The 27740-nt window shown below is 45.3% G+C and overlaps 1 protein-coding gene across 1 annotated transcript in view; it reads left to right on the top strand.

Annotated features, from left to right (window-relative positions):
- LOC109937347 (collagen alpha-1(XXIV) chain) overlaps positions 1-27740 on the top strand; it is a 180451-nt gene that overhangs the window by 152300 nt on the left and 411 nt on the right. The window contains exons 11-14 of the mRNA XM_048601567.1: positions 317-370; positions 1701-1745; positions 21286-21339; positions 23756-23800. Of these exons, the coding sequence (XP_048457524.1) occupies positions 317-370; positions 1701-1745; positions 21286-21339; positions 23756-23800 (198 nt within the window). The remainder of the gene's footprint in view (positions 1-316; positions 371-1700; positions 1746-21285; positions 21340-23755; positions 23801-27740) is intronic.

The raw sequence follows: 27740 nt of genomic DNA, 5'->3' as shown, positions 1-27740 counted from the left end.
GGCACACCATTCATTACTTCCTGCCAAATGACAAACTACCCATAATGCCTGTCATCTACTTCCTGTTAGCAAACCAATCCTCAATCTGTGCTAATCTGTTGCCCCCAACACCATGAAAGTACCCTTCTTTAGAATATTAATCCTTGAAGCGGCACTTCAAAAGCCTCTCGCCTGCCCCCACATAGTGTAACCATTGTATTTACTCTCCCACTTTAACTTGTAACTGAGATAGAGCTGCCACAAACTGTGCCAGACCAGGAATCATTTTATAAGACATTGCCTTTATATTAATTGACACCTACGTTTTGCTCTTCAGGGGTTTATAGGACCTCCTGGGATGGTAGGACCACCCGGGCCAGAAGGTACAAAGGTAAGTGTGTTCCCAGAATGCACTCCAGCAGGATCATCTGATTGGTTCACAACTTCTGAGTCTGATCACTTGGCTGAATGCAATAAACATTTCATGGGATGAGGACATTGCTGGCTAGGCCAGTATTTATTGCCCATCCCTAATTGCCCAGAGGGCAGTTAAGGATCAATCACATTGCTGTGGGTTTGGAGTCACATGTAGGGCAGACCAGGTAAGGATAGCAGTTTCCTTTCCTAAAGGACATTAGGGAAACAGGTGGGTTTTCCCCTGACAATCAACAATGAATATACCATCATTAGACTCTTAATTCCAGCTTTTTATTGCATTCAAGTTCCATCATCTGTCGCAGTAGGATTTGAAGGAAAGTTCCCAGATTATTTTCTCAGTTCTCTGAATGAATACCCTTGTGATAATACCACTTGGCCATCTCCACCCCATTTCAAAGGATATCAAAGCCCGTTATAGTTAGCTTTTATTCGTGGGATGTGGGCATCCCAGGCAAGGCCAACACTTATTGGCCATCCCTAATTGCCCTTGGGAAGGTGATGGAGAGCCAGCTGCCTGACTGACTTTCTGGGATGTTTCAGAGGGCAGTTAAGAAGTGATCTCATTACTGGGTCTGGAGTCACATGTAGGGCAGACCAGGTAAGGACAGCAGATTCCTGCCACTAAAGTATATTAGCAAACAACAATCTGATCACCAGATTTTAATTCATTGTTAAATGAAGTTAAATTCCATAGCTATCATGGAATTTGAGCCACTATGGCATGGTGGCTCAGTGTTGGCGCTGCTGCCTCACAGCGCCAGAGACCCAGGTTTAATTCCAACCTTGGGTGGTTGTCTGCGTGGAGTTTGCACATTCTCCCTGTGTCTGCGTGGGTTTCCTCCAGGTGCTCCGGTTTCCTCCCACAGTCCAAAGTTGTACAGGTTAGGTTGATCGGCCATGCTAAATTGTCTGTAGTGTCTGGGGTGGAAAATGCAGGGATGGGTTGGGATGCTCTTCAGAGGGTCGGTGTGGACTTGATGGGCCGAATGGCCTGCTTCCACACTGTAAGGATTCTATGATAAGTTGATCATATGTTTCTGGATCATTAGTCTAGACCTACGGGTTATTTCCCCAAAAACATTACCACCTCAGTACCCCTATGTAATCACAGAGAGATAAATTAACACATTGGTTATTTTTTAACCATGGTTTTGCTTCACACCTTTGTTACTTAGACTCAGAATTGCCTGCCTTTTCATCTGTAGCTCATCTGTTTCAATGTTTCACTGAATTATTTTGTTTTGAGAAGCTGTTTTGTGTAATGTGTGTCATTTCCTTTTCAGGGTATTGCTGGACCCCGTGGGAGAAAGGGCCCCAAAGGGAGACCGGTGAGTTCTTTCCCCTATTGAATGGTACCTTTCAAACACTGAAATCTCACCCCAACCCTGTGATTGGTCATGATCATGTGATGCTGTGAAAATTCTTATGCCTGAAATGATAGCATGTGATATAAATGTTAATCACATTCTATTACCTTCCTTGCTTAGAGGAGATGGTTAACTCTGTTATGGTGTCACAAAAAGGAATTTTAGACAAACATGCAAAGTATTTATGTCTATGTCATAACTTCAAAGTATTTTCTGTCTTTGAAGGACCAGGAAGTTCTTTAATTTGATGGGCAGGGTTGATATTGCAACCACTGACCTTTCACAATCCATTTACTTTCTTAAAGTTTGTGCTTTTGTTAATATGTAGCGAAGATAAAGGCTGTGCAATTAGTTTAGGATAAAATCAAAGGACTGTGATTGCTGGCAATCTGAAACAAAAATAAGCCATGGTGGAGAAACTCAGTAGGTCTGATAGCATCTGTAGAGACAGAAACAGAGTTAACATTTTGTGCACAGTGACCTGAGATGACGAGAAACTACTTCTTTCAGAGGGTTGTGAATCCGTGGAACTCACTGCCCCAGAGTACAGTGGAGGCAAAATCAATCACCAGATTCAAGAAAGAAATAGATATGTTTCTGATGAAAAGCAGGATTAAAGGGCTATGGGGACCAGGCAGGAGAGTGGAGTTGAGACCAGGGTAAGATCAGCCATGATCATGTTAAATGATGAAGCAAGATCAAAGGGCTGAAAGGCCTACTCTTGCTCCTAATTCCTAAGTTCCTATGACCCTTCATCAAATAGGTTCTGCATGAATAAAAATAATCAAAAATCTCTTTCCTCAGAGAATGGAGAGGTTGTGAAACTCACTCCCATGAGGAGAGGGTGAGGTTAATAATGTTGATGCATTTAAAGGGAGCTGTCAGAACACACAAGGGAGAAAGCATTAGAGGAACAGACTGATAGGGTGAGATGAAGTCAGGTGAGAGGGAGCTTGGGTGGAGTTTTAAGCGCTGGCATAGATTACTTGGACTAGCTCTACTAGCTTTTTCCTGCTGTACATTCTGCTCCCTGACTATCAAGATCCACTCGGTGTGAACCACAGCACATTCTGGATCAGCTCCCATACCCTGGGAGTGTCCTTTCAGTGAGGACAGACAACAACTTGAAACTCAACATAACCTTCAGTGTGCTACTGTATCCTTTAGCTGTCTGGGGTATTTGATGATAAAGACCTTAAACCAGGCTAACCTTCTGGAGACATGGGCTCAAATTGCGCCATAGCAGCTGGTGAAATGTAAATGCACTTATATTCAACACGTCTCAGAAAAGGCACTGTGAAACTATCACTGGTTATTGCAAAAAACTCATTTGGCTCACCAATCTCCCTTAGGGGAGAAAATCTGCCATCCTTACCCAGTCTGGCCTACATCTGACTCCAGACCCACAGCAAAGTGTGGTTCACCCCTAACTGCCCTCTGCACAAATAAGCCACTCCGCTCAAGGGAACTTAGAAATGGGCAACAAATATTGACCTTGCCAGCAGGGGATTCACTGACAGTAACACCGTTGAATGTCAAGGGGCAGTGGTTAGATTGTCTCTTATTGGTGAACTGAGGAGATCTAATCTCCTGGTTATATTTTTTCTTCTCTTTTGTTTTCTTTGTGAGAGGGATTCTGAAGCCTGACAGAGGGGACTCCAGAGGAGAACAGAAAACTGTCTTTAATGATGGAGTGAAAGAGTTTTGTTTAAAGGGGGAAGATTGAGGGTGAAGTATTTGGAAGAAAAACTCACACAATCTGCTACACTCTTCAGACTGGTCAAAAAAGAAAATGGAGTACTCTATAAATTGCAAAATCTCTAAATTTGCAGATGATACTAAGCCAGGGAGAATAGTGAATTGTGAGGATGATACTGATTGACTTCAGAGGGACATCAACAAGTTGGCCAAAGGGGCAGACACCTTGCAGATGAATTTCAATGCAGAGAAATGTGAGGTAATGCATTTTCGTGGAAAAAAACACAAAGAGACAAAAACACATAGAGGCTCTGAAATAACTGCACAGATGCCGGTATCCCATCACCAATTCACCCTTTATTTACTAGTGTACAGTCCACTGGCTGTGACCATCCAGCTCAGAGTCAGTCCTCTACTGAGGAGATTCTAATCTCCTGGTTATGCTGGTCACCCAGGGCTTTCTTGATTGGGGTTGTTAACCTCAGTCAATCAAAAACCTCGTAGTCAATGAGGTCCACCTGGTTCCAATCACTACATCACTCCCACCCAAGTCGGGAAATGTAGGCCTGGTCATTGGCTTGTAGCTTTTCCTGCAATGTTTTTGCCCCAAGTCCAGTTCCTCTGATTCAGACTCTGACACGATGGGCATGTACCGGACCATAGACCATTTCTTGCATTCAGAGTATCTCTGGAGAGTTTCCTCGTCTTCTTCCGACAGTAACAGTATTGAGGTGCATCCATCTTGGACCATGAGGTTTACTTGACACTGGATGGAGGGGGAGAACCTACAGTTTCCAACAGGCCTTCTGGATGTTCTGAGGGGGCAGGTATGTTTTGCTCCTGCCCCATTTGTGAGGTAACAGTTTTCAGCTGGTCCACATGTTTGTTCAGGACTGCCTCACCTACCTGAACTTTGGAAGTGATGGGACCTGACCTCGTGTCAACCTCCTCTCATACCCACACAGGGCCATTTCCATGGTTCCGGCACCAAACCTCATCCCCTGAATTAAATTGTCACTCGTTTAGAGGAGGCATGTGGCCATCATTGGTGTTCCTGCTGCCATTTCACCCTGCAACCCCCCAGGACTGGGAAAATCAGGTTTAACCTGGAGCAGAGTCTTCTCCCCATCAGCAACGCTGCTGGAGCTATCCCTGTCATTGCATATGGGGTGGTTCTATAATCGGACAGGAACTGGGACAGTTTGGCCTCAAGTGACGCTGTAGGCTGCTTCCTTAAACCTGCCTTCAATGTTTGGTCTGCTCTTTCCATGAGACCACTGGACGATGGATAGTATGGAGCTGTCCTTTTGTGCCAAATGCCATTTGTCTTTAGGGAATATCGGAATTCCCTGCTGGCAAATGATGTCCCATTGTCCATGACCAATACCTCCGGGAGTCCATGTGTTGTGAACGATGCTCAATCATCATCCCTGAGTTTGCTGAACAAACTTTATACACGTCCAACCACTTTGAATGGGTGTCCACAATAACCAGGAACATGGAGCCTCTGAAAGGACCAGCATAACCGACATGTAACTGAGTCCAGGGTTTTCCCGGTCATTTCCACAAATATGTGGGCACTGCTGTGGTAATTTTTGCCCTTGTTGGCACTCTGGGCACTGCCTGCCCCACCAAAGCACTATGTTGGCATCCAACCCTGGCTTCCAGACATAGGTACTTGCCAGCATCTTCATCCTGGAAACCCCTGGATGACCCTGATGGAGTTCAGTCAGTATCTGGCAGTGACCCTTACTCAGGACAATCACCCTTGCTCCCCACAGTAATATGCCACCCTCTACGGTGGTCTCGTCTCACTGGGGCCAAAAATGTTTCAATCCAGATTGCAGTGGCCCCTCCGTTTGCCCCATTACCACCAGATGTTTCAGTCTCACTGGGACCGGATCTTTTTGTGCCCACAATCGGGTACTGTCCTTGGTGACCAGACGGGTTTCCAGGAAGTTCAAAACCAGAACGGACTGTTCTGGGGAGGCACTACCGATGGAGTAACTGCCAGTGGGAGGCAGCTTAACACATCTACATTAGCCAAATGGCTTCCTGCACGGTTTTCTAACTTGTCCACACTGAGAATAAGGACCCAACGCTGAATTCTACAGGAAGCTATGGGCAGCACCACCTTGTCTTCCTTCAGTAACCCTAGCAGAGCTTTGTGATCTGTTACTATGGCAAATTCCCATCGGTAAAGGTATGGGTAGAACTTCTCACGTCAAAGATGACCACCAAACCTTCCTTCTCTGCCTGGGCATATTTGCATTTGGCATCAGCTGGAGTCTAGGAAGCTTACACTTTCGGGCGTTCCTCTACGTTGAGCCACCGGTGAGCCAACACTACCCTGATACTGTGTGGGGTGGCATCACATTTCAGACCACCTCTCGTTTCGGATTGTGGTCGGCCAACATCTTCGATGACAATAGCTGCTTTTTCACTTCCGTAAAGGCTGCTTCTTGGCTACATAATCATTTCCAAGGCTGACCCTGTTTCAGCAGCTGGTGTAAGGGAGCCAGGATGGAGGCTAGGTTACATGGGAACTTTCCGGAATAATTCACTAACCCAAGGCAAGACCTAGCTCCAGTACAGATGTGGGAGCTGGGGCACCTTTGATCACACTTACTTTCTCTTCCAACGGGTCTGACCTGGTTGTGTTGACTCTGCAACCCAAGTAGGTCACTTGGGGCACCTGGAACACATTTTTTTCACTTCTAATGCGTACGCCCACCTGGTAGAAATGTTTAAGCACTATGTCCAAGTTCTCCAAGTGCTCTTTATTGGTCTCCCGCTATTACTTTGTCATCCAGATAACCTGGGGTAGCCCTTGGAAAATGTTCTCCATCGTCTGCTGGAAAAGAGCAAAGTCTGATGATGCCCCAAATGGCATTCTTGTATATTGATATATTAATTGTAGCATGCTTCTGGGACTCCTCATCCAGCCACAATTGCAGGTAGGTGTGACTCATGTTCAGCTTCATAAAGGACAGCGTCCCCCTCCCCCCAGCCAACTTTGTGTACAAGTCCTCTATGTGAGGGATTGGTTATTTATCCAGCTGCGAGAAGCAGTTTACCGTTTACTTAAAATCCTCACAAAGGTGTATTGTCCCATCAGGCTTCACAATCGGTACGATCAGTGCTGCCTATTCTGCAAACTGCTCTAGTTTGATGATTCCTTCTCTCTCCAGCCTCCTGATTTCCACTTCTACTTTTACCCACAAGGCAAATGGCACTGGGCAGGCCTTGCAAAATCTTGGAATTGTGACCTGGTCAACATGTAAAATGGCTCTGGCCCCTTGGATAGACCCAAGCCCTTCCTGAAAAACTCCTGGGTATTTCACTAGGACTTCACTGAGGCAGCCATTTTCCAATCAAAAAATGTTGACCCAATCCAGGTAAATCTTTCTCAACCAATTCCAGCCCAATCGGCTTAGGCCCGAGCCTTTTACGATCAACAGTGGTAACTGCACCAACTGCTTCTCACAGGAGAACAGAACCAAAGTCATACCCTTAGTCTGCAACAGTCCCCCAGGGTAAGTTCTCAATCTGGCTGAGGTCTTGTGCAAATTTAAAGGGCTTTAGTTAGTGGGCACTTTTGCGTGGTTATGACATACCAAACAGTCTCTCAGCATCTCATTCAGGCTTAACCCAAAAATCACACGCCTCTTCCAGTCATCTCAACCTTGTCAAAAATCCCAATACAGATTTCCCCAGTTCTATAATAGTCGAATAAAACCAATAGCGTCTCAGAATTAGAGGAAATTGGAAGACGTAATATTCCTTAAGCAACTCCATCAAATTACTTTTTCCTATTGATTTGTGGGATGTGGGTGTCGCTGGCTGGCCAGCATTTCTTGCCCATCCCTAGTTGCCCTTGAGAAGGTGGTGGTGAGCTGCCTTCTTGAACCACTGCAGTCCTCCTGCTGTAGTTGACCCACAATGCTATTAGGGAGGGAATTCCAGGATTTTGACCCAGCGACAGTGAAGGAACGGCGAAATATTTCCAAGTCAGGATGGTGAGTGATTTGGAGGGGAACTTGGAGGTGATGGTGTTCCCATATGTCTGCTGCCCTTGTCTTTCTAGATGGAAGTGGTCGTGGGTTTGGAAGGTGTTATCTGAGGATCTTTAGTGAATTTCTGGAGTGAGTCTTGTAGATAGTACACACTGCTGCTATTGAGCGTCGGTGGTGGAGGGAGTGGATGCTTGTGGATATAGTACCAATCAAGCGAGCTGCTTTGTCCTGGATGGTGTCAAGCTTCTTGAGTGTTGTTGGAGCTGCACTCATCCGGGCAAGTGGGTTGTATTCCATCACACTCCTGACTTGTGCCTTGTTGATTGTGGACAGGATTTGAGGAGTCAGGAGATGAGTTACTCACCACAGTATTCCCAGCTTCTGGCCTGATCTTGTAGCCATTTTGTTAATGTGGTGAGTCCAGTTGAGTTTCAGGTCAATGGTAAGCCCCAGGATGTTGATAGTGGGGGATTCAGTGGTGGTAACACCATTGAATGTCAAGGGACAGTGGTTAGATTGTCTCTTATTGGTGATGGTTGTAGCCTGGCATTTGTGTGACACGAATGTCACTTGCCACTTGTCAGCCCACCCTTGGAAGGTTTTAGCCTCTGGGAAAGTTAAGCCCCTTATAACCCAGAATGCTGCAAGCCTGCAATCAGTCAGAAGGATTGCTTGTTGCTTTTCAACTGTCCCAGAAAAAAATTATTGCATACTTTCCATATATTGTGCCCAGTTTTTGACAGCAGGATCAAATGAGTCAAACTTCCCAATTAAAGATATGATGCCAGAAATGCTTACCCTCAACTCCAAGATGACTCTAGCAAATACATGTTCTTCAGGCACATGCCATTTTCTCTCGTCAACACTAAAATAACTGCGCACTGGCCAGTATCCCATCACCAAGACACCCTTCATTTACTTGTGCACAATATACTGGAGGTGACCAGCCAGCTCAGAGTCAGTCACCTGAGCTGAGGAGATCTAATCTGGTTATATCAGCCAGGACTTTCCTGATTGGCCCAGGTTAACAACCCCAACCATCGACCTCGTAGTCAATGACATCAACCTGGTTCCAATCACTACACTGTAATAATATTTCGACCAGCAAAAAACCCTTGCATACCAACACAAAAGGTAAATGATTGAGGGAAAATTGGATCCATTGCTGTTCTGTTGATATAGTCCAAATCCCACCAGTCAGGGATGCAAAGCAAAATCAAAATCCTACAGATGCTGGAAAACTGAAATTAAGATGAAAAATATTATAAATACTGGGTCAGGTGGCACATGCAGAGAGAAACCATGTTAGCCATTGTAACTTTAATATCTCAGATCAATGCAGCAGTAACTCTAGTTTGATTTGATTTATTATTGTCACGTACTGAGATACAGTGAAGCATTCTGTTTTGTGTGCTAACCAGACAAGTCATACCTTACATAAGTATATCAGTGTAATAGATCAGAATGATGAGTGAATGAATGAATGTTTTATTGCCATTTGTATTTTACAGTGAAAAATAAAGTAAAATGCAGTGAAAACCTTCCATTGTCGCCATGATACCAGTGCCATTTTGAATAGTTTAAGAATAATTTTAAAAAGATATATTTTAAAGAGAGACCATAACCCTTATGCCACCACTTCACCATTGCCAGTGCTAGACCCAACCAATGCTGTAGATGCCAGTCCTCTGACGTCATCTTTTACCATTGGGCCTCCCTCCCGGTCATTACCTCCATCGATATAGCATCTAATACTGGGTTCCCATACTCACCCGTCCACCAACCACCTCCTCGACTCTTACCCTCTCTGAAATGGCCCAGCAAGCCACTCAGATCGAGGGCACTTAGGTATGGGTATCAAATGCCCACATCCCATGAAAGAATAAAAGAAGAGAAAGAAACCACAATTATTTAGAAATGAAGAAACAACGATAATTACCAGAGGAGGAACTTGCTACTTCCTAAAGTCACATATGTCTTCCATCCGTAGCTGCTTTGAATATGGGACTGATATTGACTCAATTCACCACGAGTCTCACAGATGTAAGTAGTTCCTGAGGTGTAGGCTGTGCAGTTTTGATAAACTGCTGCTGATGACGATTTATTTGTGCTATGTGTGTGGAGAATGAGTTATTGGTTGCAGTTTTGATAGTGACCCACCATCATTCACAATCTTTCACTGTCTAGGAAACAGCAGTTCTCAAATGCAAATCCCTTCTGTACAATAGGTGGTGAATAGTTCATCAGGTGGTACTGGGTTTGGAGGGCGCTGTGCCCAGAACAAGGGGGAATAGTTTAAATTCCGCACCAGGCTGTTCAGGGATGCTGACAGGAAGCATTCCTGGGAATCTGGAACTCTCCTACACCTTCCATCCACCACCCCCACAGTCTCCACTCCAAATAAAAGGCTGGAAGTCAGTTGAAAATTTCAAAGCGTTATATTGAATTCGATAAGTGTCAGCACAGCATGGATTATAAACCTGAGCCATTGAGGGGGAGCTAAGGTACACATCAACCAAGAGCTGATCAAATGGTGGAACAAAGAAGAGAGGCTCAGTGGCCTCCTCTATGTCATGGATTCACAGAGTGATGCAGTGCAAAAAAGGCCCTTCAGCCCATCGAGTCTGCACTATATAACTACCACTCAAGGTGGAAGGTTTTCACTGCATTTTACTTTATTTTTCACTGTAAAATACAAATGGCAATAAAACATTCATTCATTCACTCATCATTCTGATCTATTACACTGACATACTTATGTAAGGTATGACTTGTCTGGTTAGCACACAAAACAGAATGCTTCACTGTATCTCAGTATGTGACAATAATAAATCAAATCAAACTAGAGTTACTGCTGCATTGATCTGAGAGTGAGTCCCAGTGTCCTGCACTTGTCCCATATCCTTGAATGTTATGATATTTAAAGAGCTCATCCAAATATTTTTTAAAGGTTGTAAGGTTTCAAGCCTCCACTACCTTCCCAAAAAGTGCATTCCAGATTCCCAGAACCCGCTGAGTGAAAAAGGTTTTGCCTAAATCCTCTCTGAATCTCCTGCCCCTTACCCTAAAACTATGCCCTCTTGTGATTGAACCCTCAACCAAGGGGAACAGCTGGTCTCTATTCACCCTGTTCATACCCCTCATAATCCTGTGCACCTCAATCATGTTCCTCTCAGTCTTCTCTGGTCTAGAGAAAACAACCCAAGCCTACTTCTCCTGTGTCCTTTCTGACCATTAAGACCATAATGGCGCACAGAAGACTATATGTCAACAAACGTAGGCTGTGGTTCTCACTGCGGAATCTTGTGTTCTGACAAAAATATTGCAGCTTTGTACAGTGGGTGGCACAGTGGCTCAGTGGTTAGTACTGCTGCCTCACAGCACCAGGGAGCTGGGTTTGCTTCTAGTCTCAGGTGATTGCCTGTTTGGAGTTTGCACATTCTCCCTGTGTCTGTGTGGGTTTCCTCCGGGTGCTCCGGTTTCCTCCCACAGTCCAAAGATGTGCAGGCTAGGTGGATTGTCCTGTATCCAGGGATGTGTAGATTAACCATAGGAAATGCAGGGTTGCGGCGGGGTGGGCCTGGGTGGGATGTTCCTCAGAGGGCTGATGTGATATTGATGGCTGAATGGCCTATTTCTGCACTGTTGCAATTCTATGAAAAACTGTACTTTCCTGCAGAAGTTTAGCTGGCACAACCTCAGGGTTTTCACTGTGCCTTCTGTAATTCCCAAAGTCAGCACAGGAATATACTTTTCTCTGGATGTGGGAATCTTGAAATGATTAAACTGCTCCTGTTTTGCCTCATGCTTCAATCTGTTTGCAACTCCAACAGGAAAAGCACAGTGCATTAAAAAAACAATCAAAAACGTGCTTGTTCCATTTAAAATTCCAAGTTTTTGGAAGCTCTCGTATGAACCAAATAGACTGCAATTCTATTATTTTCATAAACACAAGGTTCATGTTTCAAAAACACCTTATGACACCCTCTGGGGCTCCAAAAATAATGAAATGCAGTCACTGTTGTAATGTAGGAAGCACAGCAGTCAATTTGTACACAGCAAGATCCCACAAATTGTAATGCAATCACCACCGACGCCGTTTGTATCAGGAAGGGTGGTCTAGAGATAAGTACCAAGAACAAATTTTAACATATAGATGACATGACAGAGCTATACAAGATTATGACAAGTTAGGTGAGGATTGACAGGGAGAAACTCTTCCCATTGGCTAATGGTACAAGATCGAGTGGGAACAGATCTATGGGTCTAGTGAAAGAGATGCAGGAGGAATGTGAGGAAGAACCTATGGACCAGTGAGTGATAATGACCCGGAATTCACTGCCAATGAGGCTGGTGGAAGGAGGAAATGTACTTGGAGGATTATGGGAAAAGAGTGGAGCATTGGGACTGAAACAATAACATAAGTCAGATGAGAAACTCAGCAGGTCTGGTAGCCTCTGGTAGTGGGGCGATGATGGCCTAGTGGTATTATCACTGGACTATTAATCCAGAGACCCAGGTAGTGTTCTGGGGACCTGGTTTCGAATCCCACCACGGTAGATGGTGGAATTTGAGTTCAATAAATAAAGTATCTGGAATTAAGAACCGAATAATGACCATGAATCCATTGTTGGTTGTCGGAAAAACCCACCAGGTTCACTAATGTCCTTTAAGGAAGGAAATCTGCCATCCTTAACTGGTCTGGCCTACATGTGACTCCAGACATACAGCAATGTGGTTGATTCTCAATTGCCCACTGGGCAATTAGGGATGGGCAATAAATGCTGCCTGGCCAGTGATACCCTCATCCTGTGAATGAATAAAGGAAAATAAAAAAATCTGGGGAGAGAGAAAGCAGAGCTAGCATTTTGGGTCCAGTGACCCTTCTTTGAAACTCACTGGGACTAACTGGGATGCTTTACTTGGAGATCCAGCATGGATCTGTGCTTCAAATTTCAGCATGACTCTCAGCTGGAGTATTGTGTCCAGTTCTGGACACCACATATTTGAAGGATGTCAAGGTGTTTGACAGGGTGTGGAGGAGCTTGACCAGGATGTTACCAGGAATGAGGAACTTCTGTTTTGTGGAGAGTCTGGAGACACCGGGAACGTGTACAATTCTAACAGGACTAGACAGGGCAGATACAGGAAGAATCACTGGACCCGAAAAGTTAACTCTGATTTTTTCTTCAGAGATGCTGCCAGACCTGCTGAGCTTTTCCAGCAACTTCTGCTTTCATTTCTGATTTACAGCATGCGCAGTTCTTCGGTTTTTAGATACAGTAAGGATGATCCCGATGACCATGGAGTCCAGAACCAGAGGGTCACAGTTTAGGGATAAGGGATTGGCCATTTAGGACTGAGATGAGGAGAAATGTCTTCACCCAGAGAGTGGCGAATATGTGGAACTCATTGAAAACATCGAAGACTTCCACGCGCTAATAAAGATAAAAATAGAAAGATAGGTCAGATGAATGTGCAGCTGAGGAGCTGGCGTAGGGGACAGGGTTTTCAGTTCTTGGATCATTGGGATCTCTTCTGGGGTAGAGGTGACCTTTACAAGAGGAACGGGTTGCACTTGGATTGGAAGGGATCCAATATACTCACGGGGAGATTTGCTACTGTTACCCGGGAGGGTTTAAACTAGTTTGGCAGGGGAGTGGGACTCTGAATAAGAGAGGGGCCATCAAGAAGTCCGGGGAAAATACATTAGCCATCGAGAGCAAGTTTACTATTCAGAATAGCCGGGGCGCAGTAAAGGGAGGGAAAAGACTTTTGGTTTAAAGTGCATTTATTTCAACGCACAAGTCCTGAATGGTAAGGCAGATGACCTCAGAGCATGGATTGTCTCTGGGGACTGGGCTATTATATCTATAACAGAAACATGGCTGAGAGAAGGGCAGGACCGGCAGCTCAATGTTCCAGGATACAGAAGCTACAGGCGTGACAGAAGTACAAATAAGCGAGGAGGGGGAGTTGCCCTTTTGATAAGGGGGGGCATAAACAACAGTGCTGAAAGATGATATTCTGAAGGGGTCATCAAATGAGGCCATGTGGTTAGAACTTAGAAACATGAAGAGGATGGTCACTCTGTTGGGACTGTATTTTAGACCCCGTAATAGCCAGTGGGTACTAGAGGAGCACATGTGGTGAAAGATTGCAGGAATAATAGAGTAGCATTGGTTGGAGATTTTAATTTCCTCCGTATTGACTGGGCCACCCACAGTGTAAAAGGCCTGGACAGAGTGGAATTTGTCAAATGTGTCCAAATGTGTTTGGAGGTCGCAACACTGGATGTCCTCTCAGGAAATGAGGTTGGGCAAGTGGTTGAACTGTCAGTCGGAGAGCAATTTGGCTCCACTGACCATAACTGTCTTAGTTATGGTCATAGTTATAGAAAAAGATAGGAAAGGTCCATAGGTTAAGGTGCTGAACTGGAGCAGGGCTACTTTTGGGGGCATTAGGTAGGATCTCGCAGAGGTCAATTGGATGAGTCTGTTTGAAGGAAAAAGAATGACTGGCAAATGGGATTTTGTGTGATACCAAGAACCCAAGGACAGTATGTCCCTGTTTGGGTGAAGGAAAAAGCCGGCAGGTTTAGGGATCTCTGGTTGACGAGGGATATTGAGGCTCTAATCAGGAAGAAGAAAAAGGCATACATTGGGTTAAGCTATCGGGCTCAAGTGAATCCCTAGATGACTATAAAAAGTGTAGGAGCACACTTAAGACGGAAATCAGAGGATCAAAAAGAGGGTATAAGATGGATCTGGCAGATAAGGTTAACGATAATCTCAAGAGGTTCTAAAACTATATTAAGAGTAAGGGGGTGGCTAGGGAGAGAATAGGTCCCCTTAAAGATCGGCATGGCTGCCCATGTGGAGATGTGGGAGTTATTAAATGAAGTGTTTACTGAGGACAGAATCATGGACGCTAAGGAAATAAGGGAAACAATTGGGGATGTTTTGGACTGCATACACATTACCAGAGAGGAGGTGTTTGCACTATTAAAGCACATTAATGTGGATAAATCCTGATCAAGTCCATCCTCGGACATTGTGGGAGGCTAGGGAAGAAATTGCAGAGGCCCTTGCAGAGATTTTTGCTTCATCTTTAGCCACTGGTGAAGTTCCGGAAGACTGGAGGGTGGCTAATGTTGTTCCATTGTTTGAGAAAGGTAGCAAAGACAAACCAGGGAATTACAGGCCAGTGAGCCTGACATCAGTGGTAGGCAAGTTATTGGACAGGATACTGAGGGACAGGATCAACCAACATTTGGATAGTCAAGGTCTGAGCAGGGATAGTCAGCGTGGAGTTGTGCGTGGGAAATCATGTCTGACAAATCTTTTAGAGTTTTTCGAAAAGGTAACAAAGAGGATGGATGGACATTATCTATATGGACTTTAGTAGGACCTTTGACAAGGTCCCACATGACAGGCTAGTCATGAACATTAGGTCGCATGGGATCCAGGAAGATCTAGCTAATTGGATTCAAAATTGGCTTGATGGTAGGAAGCAGAGGGTGATGGTTGAAGGTTGTTTCTCGGACTGGAGGCCTGTGACTAGTGGTGTGCCACAGGGGTCAGTGCTGGGATCTTTGTTAGTTGTTATTTACACAAATGATCTGGATGTGGATGTACAAGGCCTGATTAGTAAGTTTGTGGATGATACAAAATTGGTTGTTATTGTTGATAGCGAAAAAGGTTGTCAAAAATTACAGAGGGATCTTGATCAGATGGGGAAGTGGGGTGAGCACTGGCAAATGTAATTCAAAACAGGTAAGTGTGAGGTATTGCACTTTGGAAAGTCAAAACCAAGGTAGGACTTATACAGTAAATGGTAAGGTCCTGAGGACTGTTGTGGAACAGAGCGACCTCGGAATACAAGTACATAGTTTGTTGAAAGCGGTGTCACAGTTAGATAGGGTGGTGAAGAAGACATTTAGCATGCTGGCCTTGATCGGTCAAGGCATTGAGTATAGGAGTTGGGACGTTATGTTACAGTCGTATAAGTCGTTGGTGAGGCCGCTCTATGAGTATTGTGTACAGGGTGACCTTATTGAGGTGTATAAAATCATGATGGGCATAGATAGGATGAATGTATATCATCTTTTTCCCAGCAATGGTGAGTTGAAAACTAGAGGGCATAGGTTTAAGGTGAGAGGGGAAAGATTTCAGAAGGACATGAGGGGCGACTTCTTCATGCAGAGAGTGGTGCTATATGGAATGGGCTGCCAGAGAAAAGGGGTTGAGGCAGGTACAATAGCAACATATTGATGGGAAGGGTTGAGAGGAATATGGACCAAATGCAGGCAATTTGAACTAGCTCAGTGGGCACCATGGCTAGCGTGGACCAGTTTGGGCTGAAGGGCCTGTTTCCAGCTGTATTAGCCTATGACTCTAATAAAGATGTAGATATAGTTGTTAGGATTGAAGAGATCAAAGGGTATGGCAAGAAAGCACGAACAGGGGACTGAGTTGGATGATTAGCTATGATCATATTGAATAGTGGAAAGGCTTGAGGGGCCGAATGGCCTCCTCCTGTTCCTTAGTTCTGTGTTTCTGTTGTTTGGGGTTGCCATTAAAATGAGTCTGAAATATTCACAACGATGAGAACTTTGGAGATAACGTTGTGCACTCACAAAATGTGAGGTTGAGGTAAAGTTCAATAAATATGGAATAGTCTTGGAGAAGACATCAGAAATAAAAAAAATTTCAGATTAAACTGAATGTCCCATGTTAATCCCTCAATCACTCTTGCAAATAGGTGATATGGTTGTGAGAGTTTTCTTTGTACAAATTGGCTGTTATCGTTTGTACATGACCACAACCACTTGCATGTCATTGTGCTCGCGATGTAGAGAAACATTTCAAAGTGCACCACAGATGCCATACCAGCTGGAATACACCGAGCCACACATGGAGTATCTGCATAAATAAGGACAGATGGAAAGGACTAGGCAGGGAATTCCAGAGCTTAGAGCCCAAGCTGATGAAGGAGTGGTGTATTAGTATGGATTGAGCAAAGTCATAACATTTAATTGATGATAAAGTGCTTTGGGACACAGAAGTTGCTATATAAATGCAAGTCCTTCTTCTGGCACATTGGCCATCCTGTCTTGCCCTCCTCTGTGGGAAACATGAGCTGAAATGAGAAACAGTTTCAGTTGCTCAGCATTGATGCCACTTGTTTTGATAAATTGACAAACTGAAGAAAAATGAAAAGCACTTCAATAATTTGGTGACACCTCGATGAGGCAGGTTACAAACTGGGATCTGCCATCCATATTGCAGTCTCATTGCTCCGGGATTAAGCTGCTTGTGTCCAATGAGCCACAAGGAGGCATCAGATCCTTCCTTATTTGCTTTCACTATTCTGATACAGTCAGGATTCCAATCAGTGACAGGGTTACATTTGAAAACTGGATTCTCCCAATCAGAAAGATGCATTTTTACGTTATATTGATAAATTTGATGTTAATAGTCAGGTGATGTGATGTTTGATTCCATTGACATGCCTGATGTCATGATGGATCAGAGCAGATTAGATTGGGAGATCTATTCCCAATTGGTGAAAAGATCAAGAACAAGGACATAGTGTAGACATGATGGGCCGAATGGACTCCTTCCATTTGCAACCATTAGGTGATTGTTATTTATGTTCTGGCGGGATCAAGTGTCACTTGAGGGAAGCAAAAATGGAAATTTCTGGAAAAGCTCAGCAGGTCTGACAGCATCCGTGGGGAGAAATCAGAGTTAACGCTTTGGGTCCAGTGACCCTTCCTCGGAATTGACCCACTAGAGCGATTTGAGCATTGAATAAAGTTTGACAGGGAGCTGTACTGTCAGAGGGTCAGTCCACATAGGATCAGAAAATCCCTACAGTGTCGAAACAGGCCATTCAGCCCATGGGGTTCACACCGACCCTCCAAAGCATATCCCACCCAGACCTACCCCGTAACCCTGCATTTTCCATGGCGAACCCACCGAGCCTGCACATCCACAGAAACTGTAGACAATTTAGCACGGCCAATCTATGTAACCTGCACATCTTAGGACTGAGGAAGGAAACCCATGCAGTTATAGGGAGAATGTGCAAACTTCACTAAGACCAGATTGAGGAATCGAAACTGGCTCCCTGGCACTGAGGCAGCATTGCTAACCACTGAGGTCACTATGCCAACTCATGGAGAGGGTCAGTACTGAGGGAGTGCCGCACTGTCAGAGGGTCAGTACTGAGGGAGTGCCGCACTGTCGGAGGGTCAGTACTGAGGGAGTGCCAAACTGTCAGAGGATCAGTACTGAGGGAGTGCCGCACTGTCAGAGGGTCAGGACTGAGGGAGTGCCGCACGGTCAGAGGGTCAGTACTGAGGGAGTGCCGCACTGTCGGAGGGTCAGTACTGAGGGAGTGCCGCACTGTCAGAGGGTCAGTACTGAGGGAGTGCCGCACTGTCAGAAGGTCAGTACTGAGGGAGTGCCGCACTGTCGGAGGGTCAGTACTGAGGGAGTGCCACACTGTCGGAGGGTCAGTACTGAGGGAGTGCCGCACTGTCAGAAGGTCAGTACTGAGGGAGTGCCACACTGTCGGAGGGTCAGTACTGAGGGAGTGCCGCACTGTCGGAGGGTCACTATTGAGGGACTGCTGCATTGTCGGAGGGTCAGTATGAGGGAGTGCCACACTGTCAGAGGGTCAGTGCTGCATGACTGTTGCATAATTTTCTGCATCAACAGTAACTATCATTGTTCTGAGTGTCTGTGTGATGTTTATACAGCCTGTTTTTTTATTACATGTTATCTGGTTTTCCACACAAGTTATAGGCCATTCATTTACACCGAATTAGAGTCATCGAGATGTACAGCACAGAAACAGACCCTTCACTTCAAATCGTCCACGCTGACCAGATATCCTAAATAAATCTAGCCCCATTTGCCAGCATTTGGCCTGTCTCCTCCTGAACCCTTCGTATTCATCCACCCATCCAGATGCCTTTTAAATGTTGTAATTGTACCAGCCTCCACCACTTCCCCTGGCAGCTCATTCCATACACGCATCACCCTCTGTGTGAAAAAGTTGCCCCTTAGGTCCCTATTAAATCTTTTCCTTCTCACCTTTATCATGTGGCCCTCTAGTTTTGGACTCCCCCACTCTGGGGAAAAGACCTTGCCTATTTACCCAATCCATTCCCCTCATGATTTTATATAACAGTATAAGGTCACCCCTCTGCCTCCGACGCTCCAGGGAAAATAGCCCCAGTATATTCAGCCTCACTCTCTCGCTCAAAGCCTCTAACACCGACAACATCCTTGTAAATCCTTTCTGAATCCTTTCAAGTTTCACAACATCTTTCCTTTAGCAAGAGACCAGAATTGAATGCAACATTCAAAAAATGGCCGAACCAATATCCTGTATGACCACAACATTACCTCCCATTGCCTATACACAATGCACTAACAAATTAGGGAAGCATACCAAACACCTTCTTCACTATCCTATCTACCTGCGACTCCACATTCAAGGAGCTATGAACCTGCACTCCCAGGTCCGTTTGTTCAGCAACACTCCCCAAAACCTTACCATTGAGTGTATAAGTCCTGCTCTGATCTGCCTTTCTGAAATAGAGCACCTCACATTTATCTAAATTAATCTCCATCTGCCAATTCTCAGCCAAATGGCCCATCTGATCAAGGTCCCATTTATTCTGAGGTAACCTTCTTCACTGCCCACTACACCTTCAATTTTGGTGTCATCTGCAAATTAGTAACCATCTATGCAGCCCTCCCTCAGTAGTGACCCTCTGACAATGCGGCACTCCCTCAGTACTGACCCTCTGACAGTGCAGCACTCCCTCAGTACTGACCCTCCAACTGCGGCACTCCCTCAGTACTGACCCTCCAACAGTGCGACACTCCCTCAGTACTGACCCTCCGACAGTGCGACACTCCCTTAGTACTGACCCTCCGACAGTGCGACACTCCCTCAGTACTGACCCTCCGACAGTGCGAAATTCCCTCAGTACTGACCCTCTGATAGTGTAGCACTCCCTCAGAGTTCTGTGTTCAAATCCAAATCATTTATATAAATAACGAAAAGCAGTGGACCCAACACTGATGCTTGTGACACACCACTGGCCACAGGCCTCCAGTCTGAAAAGCAACCTCCACTACCAACTTCTGTCTTCTACCTTCAAGCCAGTTCTGTACCCAAATAGCTGGTTCTCCCTATATTCCATGTGGTTTAATGTTGCTAACCAGTCTACCATGAGGAACCTTTTTGAATGCCTTATTGAAGTCCTTACAGACCATTTGACCCATCTGCTCTCTGCTGGCTTTATGCAGCCTGTCCCTACCTGTCTTCTGTTATCCCTATCAACATATTCCTCATCTTTTCCTTGTGTGTTTATTCAGCTTCTCTTAATTGTATCAACAATATTCACCTTGACAATCCCTGTGGGAGCCTGTCCTATGTCCTCGTTACTCTCTGGATGATGAAGCCCATCCTGTTCTCCTCTCTAGGTTAAATTATGACAGACAATTATCTTAGCCCCTTTTCCTGGATCCCCTCAGCCTGGCCTCACAGGAGGAAACATTTCCTCTATTTCAATATTATTAAATCTTTGCATAATTACAGGATTTCAAACAGGTCATTCTCTTTTCTTAAAAAGGAATTCTGGCCTGGCCCGTCTTTCCCGCTGGTTAAAGGTTTTATTTCTGGGAGTATGAGCCTAAGGCCACATGGAGTTAGGTCACAGACCAGCCAAGAATTCATTGAATGGTGGAACAAGGGGCTGAATGGCCTGCTCCTGTTCCTATGGAATGTGGGAACATAGGACTTAGGAGCTGGAGCAGGCCCCTTGGCCCCTTGAGCCTGCCCCACCATTTGATAAGATCAAGGTTGATCTGGTTGAGGTCTCGACGCCAAATTTCTCTCTGCAACCAAAACCCTTGACTCTCCCATCAGTCAAAAATTCATCTAAACCAGCCTTAATATGTCAATAGGGTCAGTGCTGACTCAATGGGCTGACGGCCATCCTCTGTATGATTCTATGAAAGAATTCAATGTCCTCGCCTCCTCTATTTTTCTGGGAATAAAAGAATTCCGGACATTATAGATCCTCTGATAGAAAAAAAATCTTCATCTTTAAGAAGGAGACCTCCTATTGATGAACCAGGTGCCTTTAGTCTGAGATCATTCGTGGTGAATCTTTGCTATACTTTCTGCAAGGTTTCGTAATTTGAAGAATAAGTTATTCACAGCCAGTATTTGAACTGTGATTCAGGATGGCCAAGTGGTTAAGCTGTTGGGTTTAAGATCCAATGAATAAGTGTCTGTGTGGGTTCAAGCCCCAATCCTGCTAGATGGGTGTTTTTTTTTTGGGCGGCTCAGCGGTTAGCACTGCTGCCTCACAGCATCAGGGACCCGGGTTCAATTCCACCCTTGGGTAACTGTCTGTGTGGAGTAAAGAGAGAGAAAAAAAAAGAAACAAAAAGAATTGCTGATGGAGAGGACGAGCCTGTGCTCAGAAGTCCTACTCCTTCATTTTGTAGTGTCCAGGGATGTGCAGGTTGGTTAGCCATGGGAAATGCAGGGTTTAAGGGATAGGGTAGGGAGGTGGGTCTAGATGGGATGCTCTCCAGAGGACTGGTGCAGATTTGATGGGCCGAATGCCTGCTTACTGAATTGTAGGGATTCTATGATTCTAATTTGAGTTTGACACAACTGCCCTGCTCTCCTCTAGAAATAGTTCCCAATACTGGCCTTGCTGATGTTGAGTTTATTCTTTCTTTTCACAGGGATATCCAGGTGCTATTGGAGCAAGAGGCCCTCCTGGTTCTGATGGCAGCCCAGTGAGTTATATCCACCGATCGTTCTAGTTCATTATACTTACTGCCTTAAAGGCAACCCGTTTTGACAGCTGCATAAAGATTAGAAACATCCATTGAAGTACAGTTTGTTGTGATCACATGCCCACAGGCACTCACAATCACAGCAGAGGCAAATACCCCAAAGATTGGGGGGAGCATTAATACGTTACCCCACAATTTCCTCTTCTGTCAAAACCTGCCTCAGAAAGTCTTTCAGCTGTTTACGATGACTCTGACCCAGCAATGTGTGAATTTTCTGCAGTTATGCTGCTTGGTGTAAAACTGGGGACAGAATTTGCATTGAACGTAAAATCAGTTGCTTCATTCTCATTACTTTTTTTAAAAGATGCTTTGGATAAATCTTCCCTCTCTGAAAGCTATACTATGCTGTCTGTTTATATGAAGGCATTTTATTTTTTAAAAACATCACCATAAAAGTTAAAGGAGAAATGTTCAATGAAAGGTTAACTGTCTGTCTGTTGCTTGTAGCCATTCCTAGCAAGAGATCAGTTTTCTAGGTATATCATGCACTGGTTGGCACGGTGGCACAGTGGTTAGCACTGCTGCCTCACAGCACCAGGGACCTGGGTTTGAGTCCACCCTCGGGTAACTGTCTATGTGGAGTTTGTACATTCTCTCCATGTCTGCGTGGGTTTCCTCCCACAGTCCAAAGATGTGTAGTGTAGGTGGATTGGCCATGCTATAGTGCCCAGGGATGTTTGGGTTAGACATGGGGAAATCAGGGGAAGGGGAATGGGTCTGAGTGGGATGCTCTTTGGAGGGGCAGTGCAGACTTGTTAGGCCACATGGCCTGTTTCCACACTGTAGGGATTCTATGATATATCAATGAATTTTAATTCTAGAAAGAACACTATGCTATTCTCCATAGACAAAGCACAGAGATGGCTTGAAACATTTTCTGTCTTAAAGATAGAATGTAAAGTGTCAGATCTTCACCTCCTCAGGTCCCAAATATTTATATTCACCTCCACTTGTTTACAGCTAATTCTTTTTGGAGAAATCCAGAGGTAAATAAACAAAATGATCATCATTCCAGATATATTGATCTGTTTGCTGTACATGGCCTCCCAAATTACTATAAAACCTAGAGGATTGTCCACTCAGTACTTCTAAAGGTGATGATGTGGAGGTGCCGGTGTTGCACTGGGGTGGACAAGGTCAGAAATCACCTGACACCAGGTTATAGTCCAACAGGTTTATTTGAAATCACGAGATTTTGGAGCAGTGCTCCTTCATCAGGTGATAAAGGCAGCAATCCGGAAGCTTGTGATTTCAAATAAACCTGTTGGGCTATTTCCTGGTGTTATGTGATTTCTGACCTTGTCTGAAAGTGACAGCCTTGCATGAACCAGACCATTGTTTCCCAGACTACCGTTTAATGTTTAGAGATGAAACGTGTGATGGGGAGAGTGAAGGGAGGAACTTGTTGCTGCAGTAGTCTTCACCAATATGGATGGCACCAAAAACCTGCCACTCCTCATGACGGGAAAGTCTAAGAAATTGTGTCATTTTGTGAAAAGTTGAGACACCGACCCATTGAGGAAGAGGTGGTCGAATCCACCTGGATAACCTGTGGCATTTTTGAGGCGTGAGGCAAGGAAAGTGGGTCAAATGGATCAATGGAAAGAAAAGAAAGATTATTTCCCGAAGACCCTGAAGATCAATGTCCACTCGCTCACCCACCTATTTAGTCATAGAGTCGTACAGCATAGAAACGGACCCTTCGGTCCAACCAGTCCATGCCAACCATAATCCCGAACCCAACTAGTCCCACCTGTCTGTGCTTCACCCATTTCCCTCCAAACCTTTCCTACTCATGTACCTTTCCAAATGTCTTTTAAACGTTGTAAATGTGCCCGCACCCATCACTTTTTCTGGAAGTTTATTCCACACAAGGATGCTCTGAGATTTTGCACTGTCAACACAGAACCAGGTTTAACTTCATTGCTGACACAGCAGACTCCTTGGAAGACAGGTCGTTCAGCAGAAAAAGATTTCTGAGCTTTCCTGGGTCTAACTCTACATGATGTAGGAGGAGAATTAGGCCATTTGGCCCATTAAGTCTGCTTCGCTGTTCTGCTCCAAAACATTTTGCTCAATGACTATCAGTGCAGGATGCCAGACTATTGTAGGATGTGAACAAATAGAAAAATGAAGACATTTGACATATATTTGCTGCAGCACTGTGCGTTAATTTGGGTTGTTTTCACATGGAGTGCGTTTGTAGGCAAACCGAGTTATACAGGGGCCTCCTCAATTGTTTCAAAGCTCCCCTGTTTATCGACAGCTCCTATGTGTTTGAACTTGACTAATGTTCGTCCAATGAGAGTAACCAGTTGTCAGTGTGCGAAATTAACATGGAACTCAATATTTGCAGGGATTGGTCGGCGGAATTGGTCAACCTGGATTTCCTGGCCTCAGGGTAAGTGGCTTAGGGAAATAAAGTTTCCCATCTTACACAGTACTGTCTATCCCTTTAACTGTTATTTTCTTGCTGATCCCTTTAACTGTTCAATGTGGAGGATGAAGGCATGATCGAATTGAAAGTGTTTAGGATGATGAAGCATTTGATAGAGTCAGGAGAGAGAACCTGTCTCCTCTGTGAGTGGCAGGGTTGATACGGACAGAGGGACAGAGTATTCCGATCTGACTCAGGCCATTCAGGAGGTAATGTCAGGAGGCATATTCTCACAACAAGAACAATGGAAATCCCAATACCTCTCCTTGAATAGGCACTGAGGCTGGCTATCGGGAGTAATAGGTGGGGTGGGGGGCGTGGTGTGGTGTACGTTAATAATTTCAAAACTGGATTTTCTTTTTATCCATTGATGGGATGCGGCTGTTGCTGCCTAGGCCAGCATTTATTGCCCATCCCTAATTGCCCAGAGGGAAGTTAAGAGCCAACCACATTGCTGTGGGTCTGTTGTCGCATGTAGGCCAGACCAGGTAAGGATGGCAGTTTCCTTCCCAGAAGGACATTAGTGAACCCGATGGGTTTCTCCCCTCAACAATTGACAATGACTTCATGGTTATTATTAGAACTTAATTCCAGATATTTATTGAATTCAAAATATTTTTATTCATTTATGAGATGTGTGCATCATTGCCTGGGCCAGCATTTATTGTCTGTCCCTAGTTGCCCCTTGAGAAGGTGGTGGTGAGCTGCCTTCTTGAATTGCTGTGGTCCATGTGCTGTAAGCAATTAGGGAGAGAATTCCAAGATTTTGACCCAGGAAAGAACATAAACAAGGAATTAGAAGGGCAAAAAGGGGTCATGAAAAGCTGTTAGCAAACAGGATTAAGGAGAACCCTAAGGCTTTTTATACATATATAAAAAGGAAGAAGGTAACCAGGGAAAGGGTTGGCCCACTCAGGGACAAAGGAGGGAATCCCTGTGTGGAGCCAGAAGATGTAGATGAGATCCTAAACGAATACTTTGTGTCAGTATTCACCAAAGAGAAGGATTTGGTGGAGGATGATCTCAGAGGGAGTGTCAAGTTTCTAAGTCAAGTTGCTATTAAAAAGGAACAGATGTTGTGCGCCTTAAAAAGTATTAAGGTAGATAAGTCCCTGGATTCTGATGGGACCTATCCCAGAATATTGAGGGAGGCAAGAGAACAAATTGCTGGGGCATTGACAGACATCTTTGGATCCTCTTTGACCACAGGTGAGGTCCCAGAGGACTGGAGAATAGCCAATGTAGTCCCATTGTTCAAAAAGGGTAAGTGGGATAATCCTGGAAATTACAGACCTGTGAGTCTCACATGGGTGGTAGCAAAATTATTGGAAAAGGTACTCAGGGGCAAGATCTGTATGCATTTAGAGGCAAATGGACTTATTAGTGATAGACAGCATGGTTTTGTGCGGGGGAGGTCATGCCTTACTAACTTGATTGAGTTTTTTGAGGAGGTGATGAAGATTATTGATGAAGGAAAAGTGGTTGATGTTGTCTGCATAGACTTAAGTGAAGTCTTTGACAAGGTCCCTCGTGACTGGTACAGAAGGTGAAGTCACATGGTGTCAGGATGAGCTGGCAAGATGGATGCAGAACTAGTTCAGTCATAGGAGAAAGAGGATAGCCGAGGAAAGATGCTTTTCGAAATGCTTTGCGACTAGTGGTGTTCCACAGGGATCAGTGCTGGGACCACTGCTGTTCATGATCTACACAAATAATTTGGAGGAAACTGTAAGTGGTCTAATTAGTAAGTTTGCAGATGATACAGAGATTGGTGGAGTTGTGGATAGTGAGGAGGATTTTTCGAGGATACAGCAGGATATAGATCAGTTGGAAGAATGGGCAGCAAAATGATAAATGGAGTTTAATCCAGATAAAGGTGAAGTGATGCATATTGAAAGGTCAAGTACAGGTGGAAATTATACAGTGAATGGCAGAACCCTTAGGAGTACTGATATGCAGACGGATCTGGGTGTGTAGGTCCACAGATCACTGAGGGTGCCACGCAGGGGAGATAAGGTAGTAAAAAAGGCCTATGGCATGCTTGCCTTCATTGGAAGGGGCGTTGAGTATAAGGACAAGCAAGTTATGCTGTGGCTTTATAGCACTTTAGTTAGGCCACACTTGGAATAATGTGCACAGTTCTAGTCAGCACATCACCAGAAGGATGTGGATGCTTTGGAGAGGGTACAGTAAAGGTTTACCAGGATATTGCCTGGTATGAGGGATTTTAGCTATGAAGAATGGTTGGATAGGCTGGGTTGTTTTCTCTATAACACTAGAGGTTGAGGGGTGACCTAATAGAAGTTTATAGGATTGTGTCGGCGCAGGCTTGGAGGGCCGAAGGGTCCATTCCTGTGCTGTATTATTCTCTGTTCTATGAGAGTGAAGGAATAGCGATATATTTCCAAGTCAGGATGGTGAGTGGTTCGGAGAGGAACTTGCAGGAGGTAGGGTATCTGCTGCCCTTGTCCTGGATGGAAGTGGTCGTGGGTTTGAAAGGTGCTGTCTGAGGATCTTTGGTGAATTTCTGCAGTGCATCTTGTAGATAGTACACACTGCTGTTACTGAGCGTTGGTGCTGGAGGGAGTGAATGTTTGTGGATGTGGTGCCAATCAAGCGGGGGCTGCTTTGTCCTGGAAGGTGTCAAGCTTCTTGAGTGTTGTTGGGGCTGCACTCATCCAGGTAAGTGGGGAGTATTCCATCACACTCCTGACTTGTGCCTTGTAGATGGTGGACAGGCTTTGAGGAGTCAGGAGGTGAGTTACTTGCCGCAGTATTCCCAGCTTCTGACCTGCTTTTGTAGCCGCTGTGTTAATGTGGTGAGTCCAGTTGAGTTTCTGGCCAATGGTAACCCCCAGGATGTTGATAGTGGGGGATTCACTAAATATCAAGGGGCGGTAGTTAGATTGGTGATGCGGATAGCCTGACATTTATGTGGAGTGAGTGTGACTTGCTATTTGTCAGCCCAAGCCTGGATATTATCTAAGACAACAAGGTGCAGGGCTGGATGAACACAGCAGGCCAAGCAGCATCATAGGAGCAGAGAGGCTGACGTTTCGGGCCTAGACCCTTCATCAGAAAAGGGAGAGGGGAAGGGGGTTCTGAAATAAATAGCGAGAGAGTGGGAGGCGGATAGAAGATGGATAGAGGAGAGGATAGGGGGAGAGGAAACAAACAGGTCGAAGAGGCGGGGATGGGGCCAGTAAAGGTGAGTGTAGGTGGGGAGTTAGGAAGGGGATAGGTCAGTCCAGGGAGGACGGACAGGTCAAGGGGGCGGGATGAGGTTGGTCGGTAGGAGATGGAGGTGCGGCTTGAGGTGGGAGGAGGGGATAGGTGGGAGGAAGAACAGGTTAGGGAGGCAGGGACGAGCTGGACTGGTTTTGGGATGCGGTAGGGGGAGGGGAGATTTTGAAACTTGTGAAATCCACATTGATACCATTGGGCTGCAGGGTTCCCAAGCGGAATATGAGTTGCTGTTCCTGCAACCTTCGGGTGGCATCGTTGTGGCACTGCAGGAGGCCCAGGATGGACATGTCGTCTGAGGAATGGGAGGGGGAGTTGAAATGGTTCGCGACTGGGAGGTGCAGTTGTTTATTGCGAACCGAGCGTAGGTGTTCTGCAAAGCGGTCCCCGAGTCTCCGCTTGGTTTCCCCGATGTAGAGGAAGCCACACCGGGTACAGCGGATGCAGTATACCACATTGGCAGATGTGCAGGTGAACATCTGCTTGATGTGGAAAGTCTTCTTGGGGCCTGGGATGGGGGTGAGGGAGGAGGTATGGGGGCAGGTGTAGCACTTCCTGCGGTTGCAGGGAAAAGTGCCGGGTGTGGTGGGGCTGGAGGGGAGTGTGGAGCGGACAAGGGAGTCACGGAGAGAGTGGTCCCTCTGGAAAGCAGATAAGGGTG

This window comes from Rhincodon typus, chromosome 10 (assembly GCF_021869965.1).
Source record: "Rhincodon typus isolate 14 chromosome 10, sRhiTyp1.1, whole genome shotgun sequence".
Classification (NCBI taxonomy): Eukaryota; Metazoa; Chordata; class Chondrichthyes; order Orectolobiformes; family Rhincodontidae; genus Rhincodon; species Rhincodon typus.
This window is presented reverse-complemented; position numbering and strand designations above follow the sequence as displayed.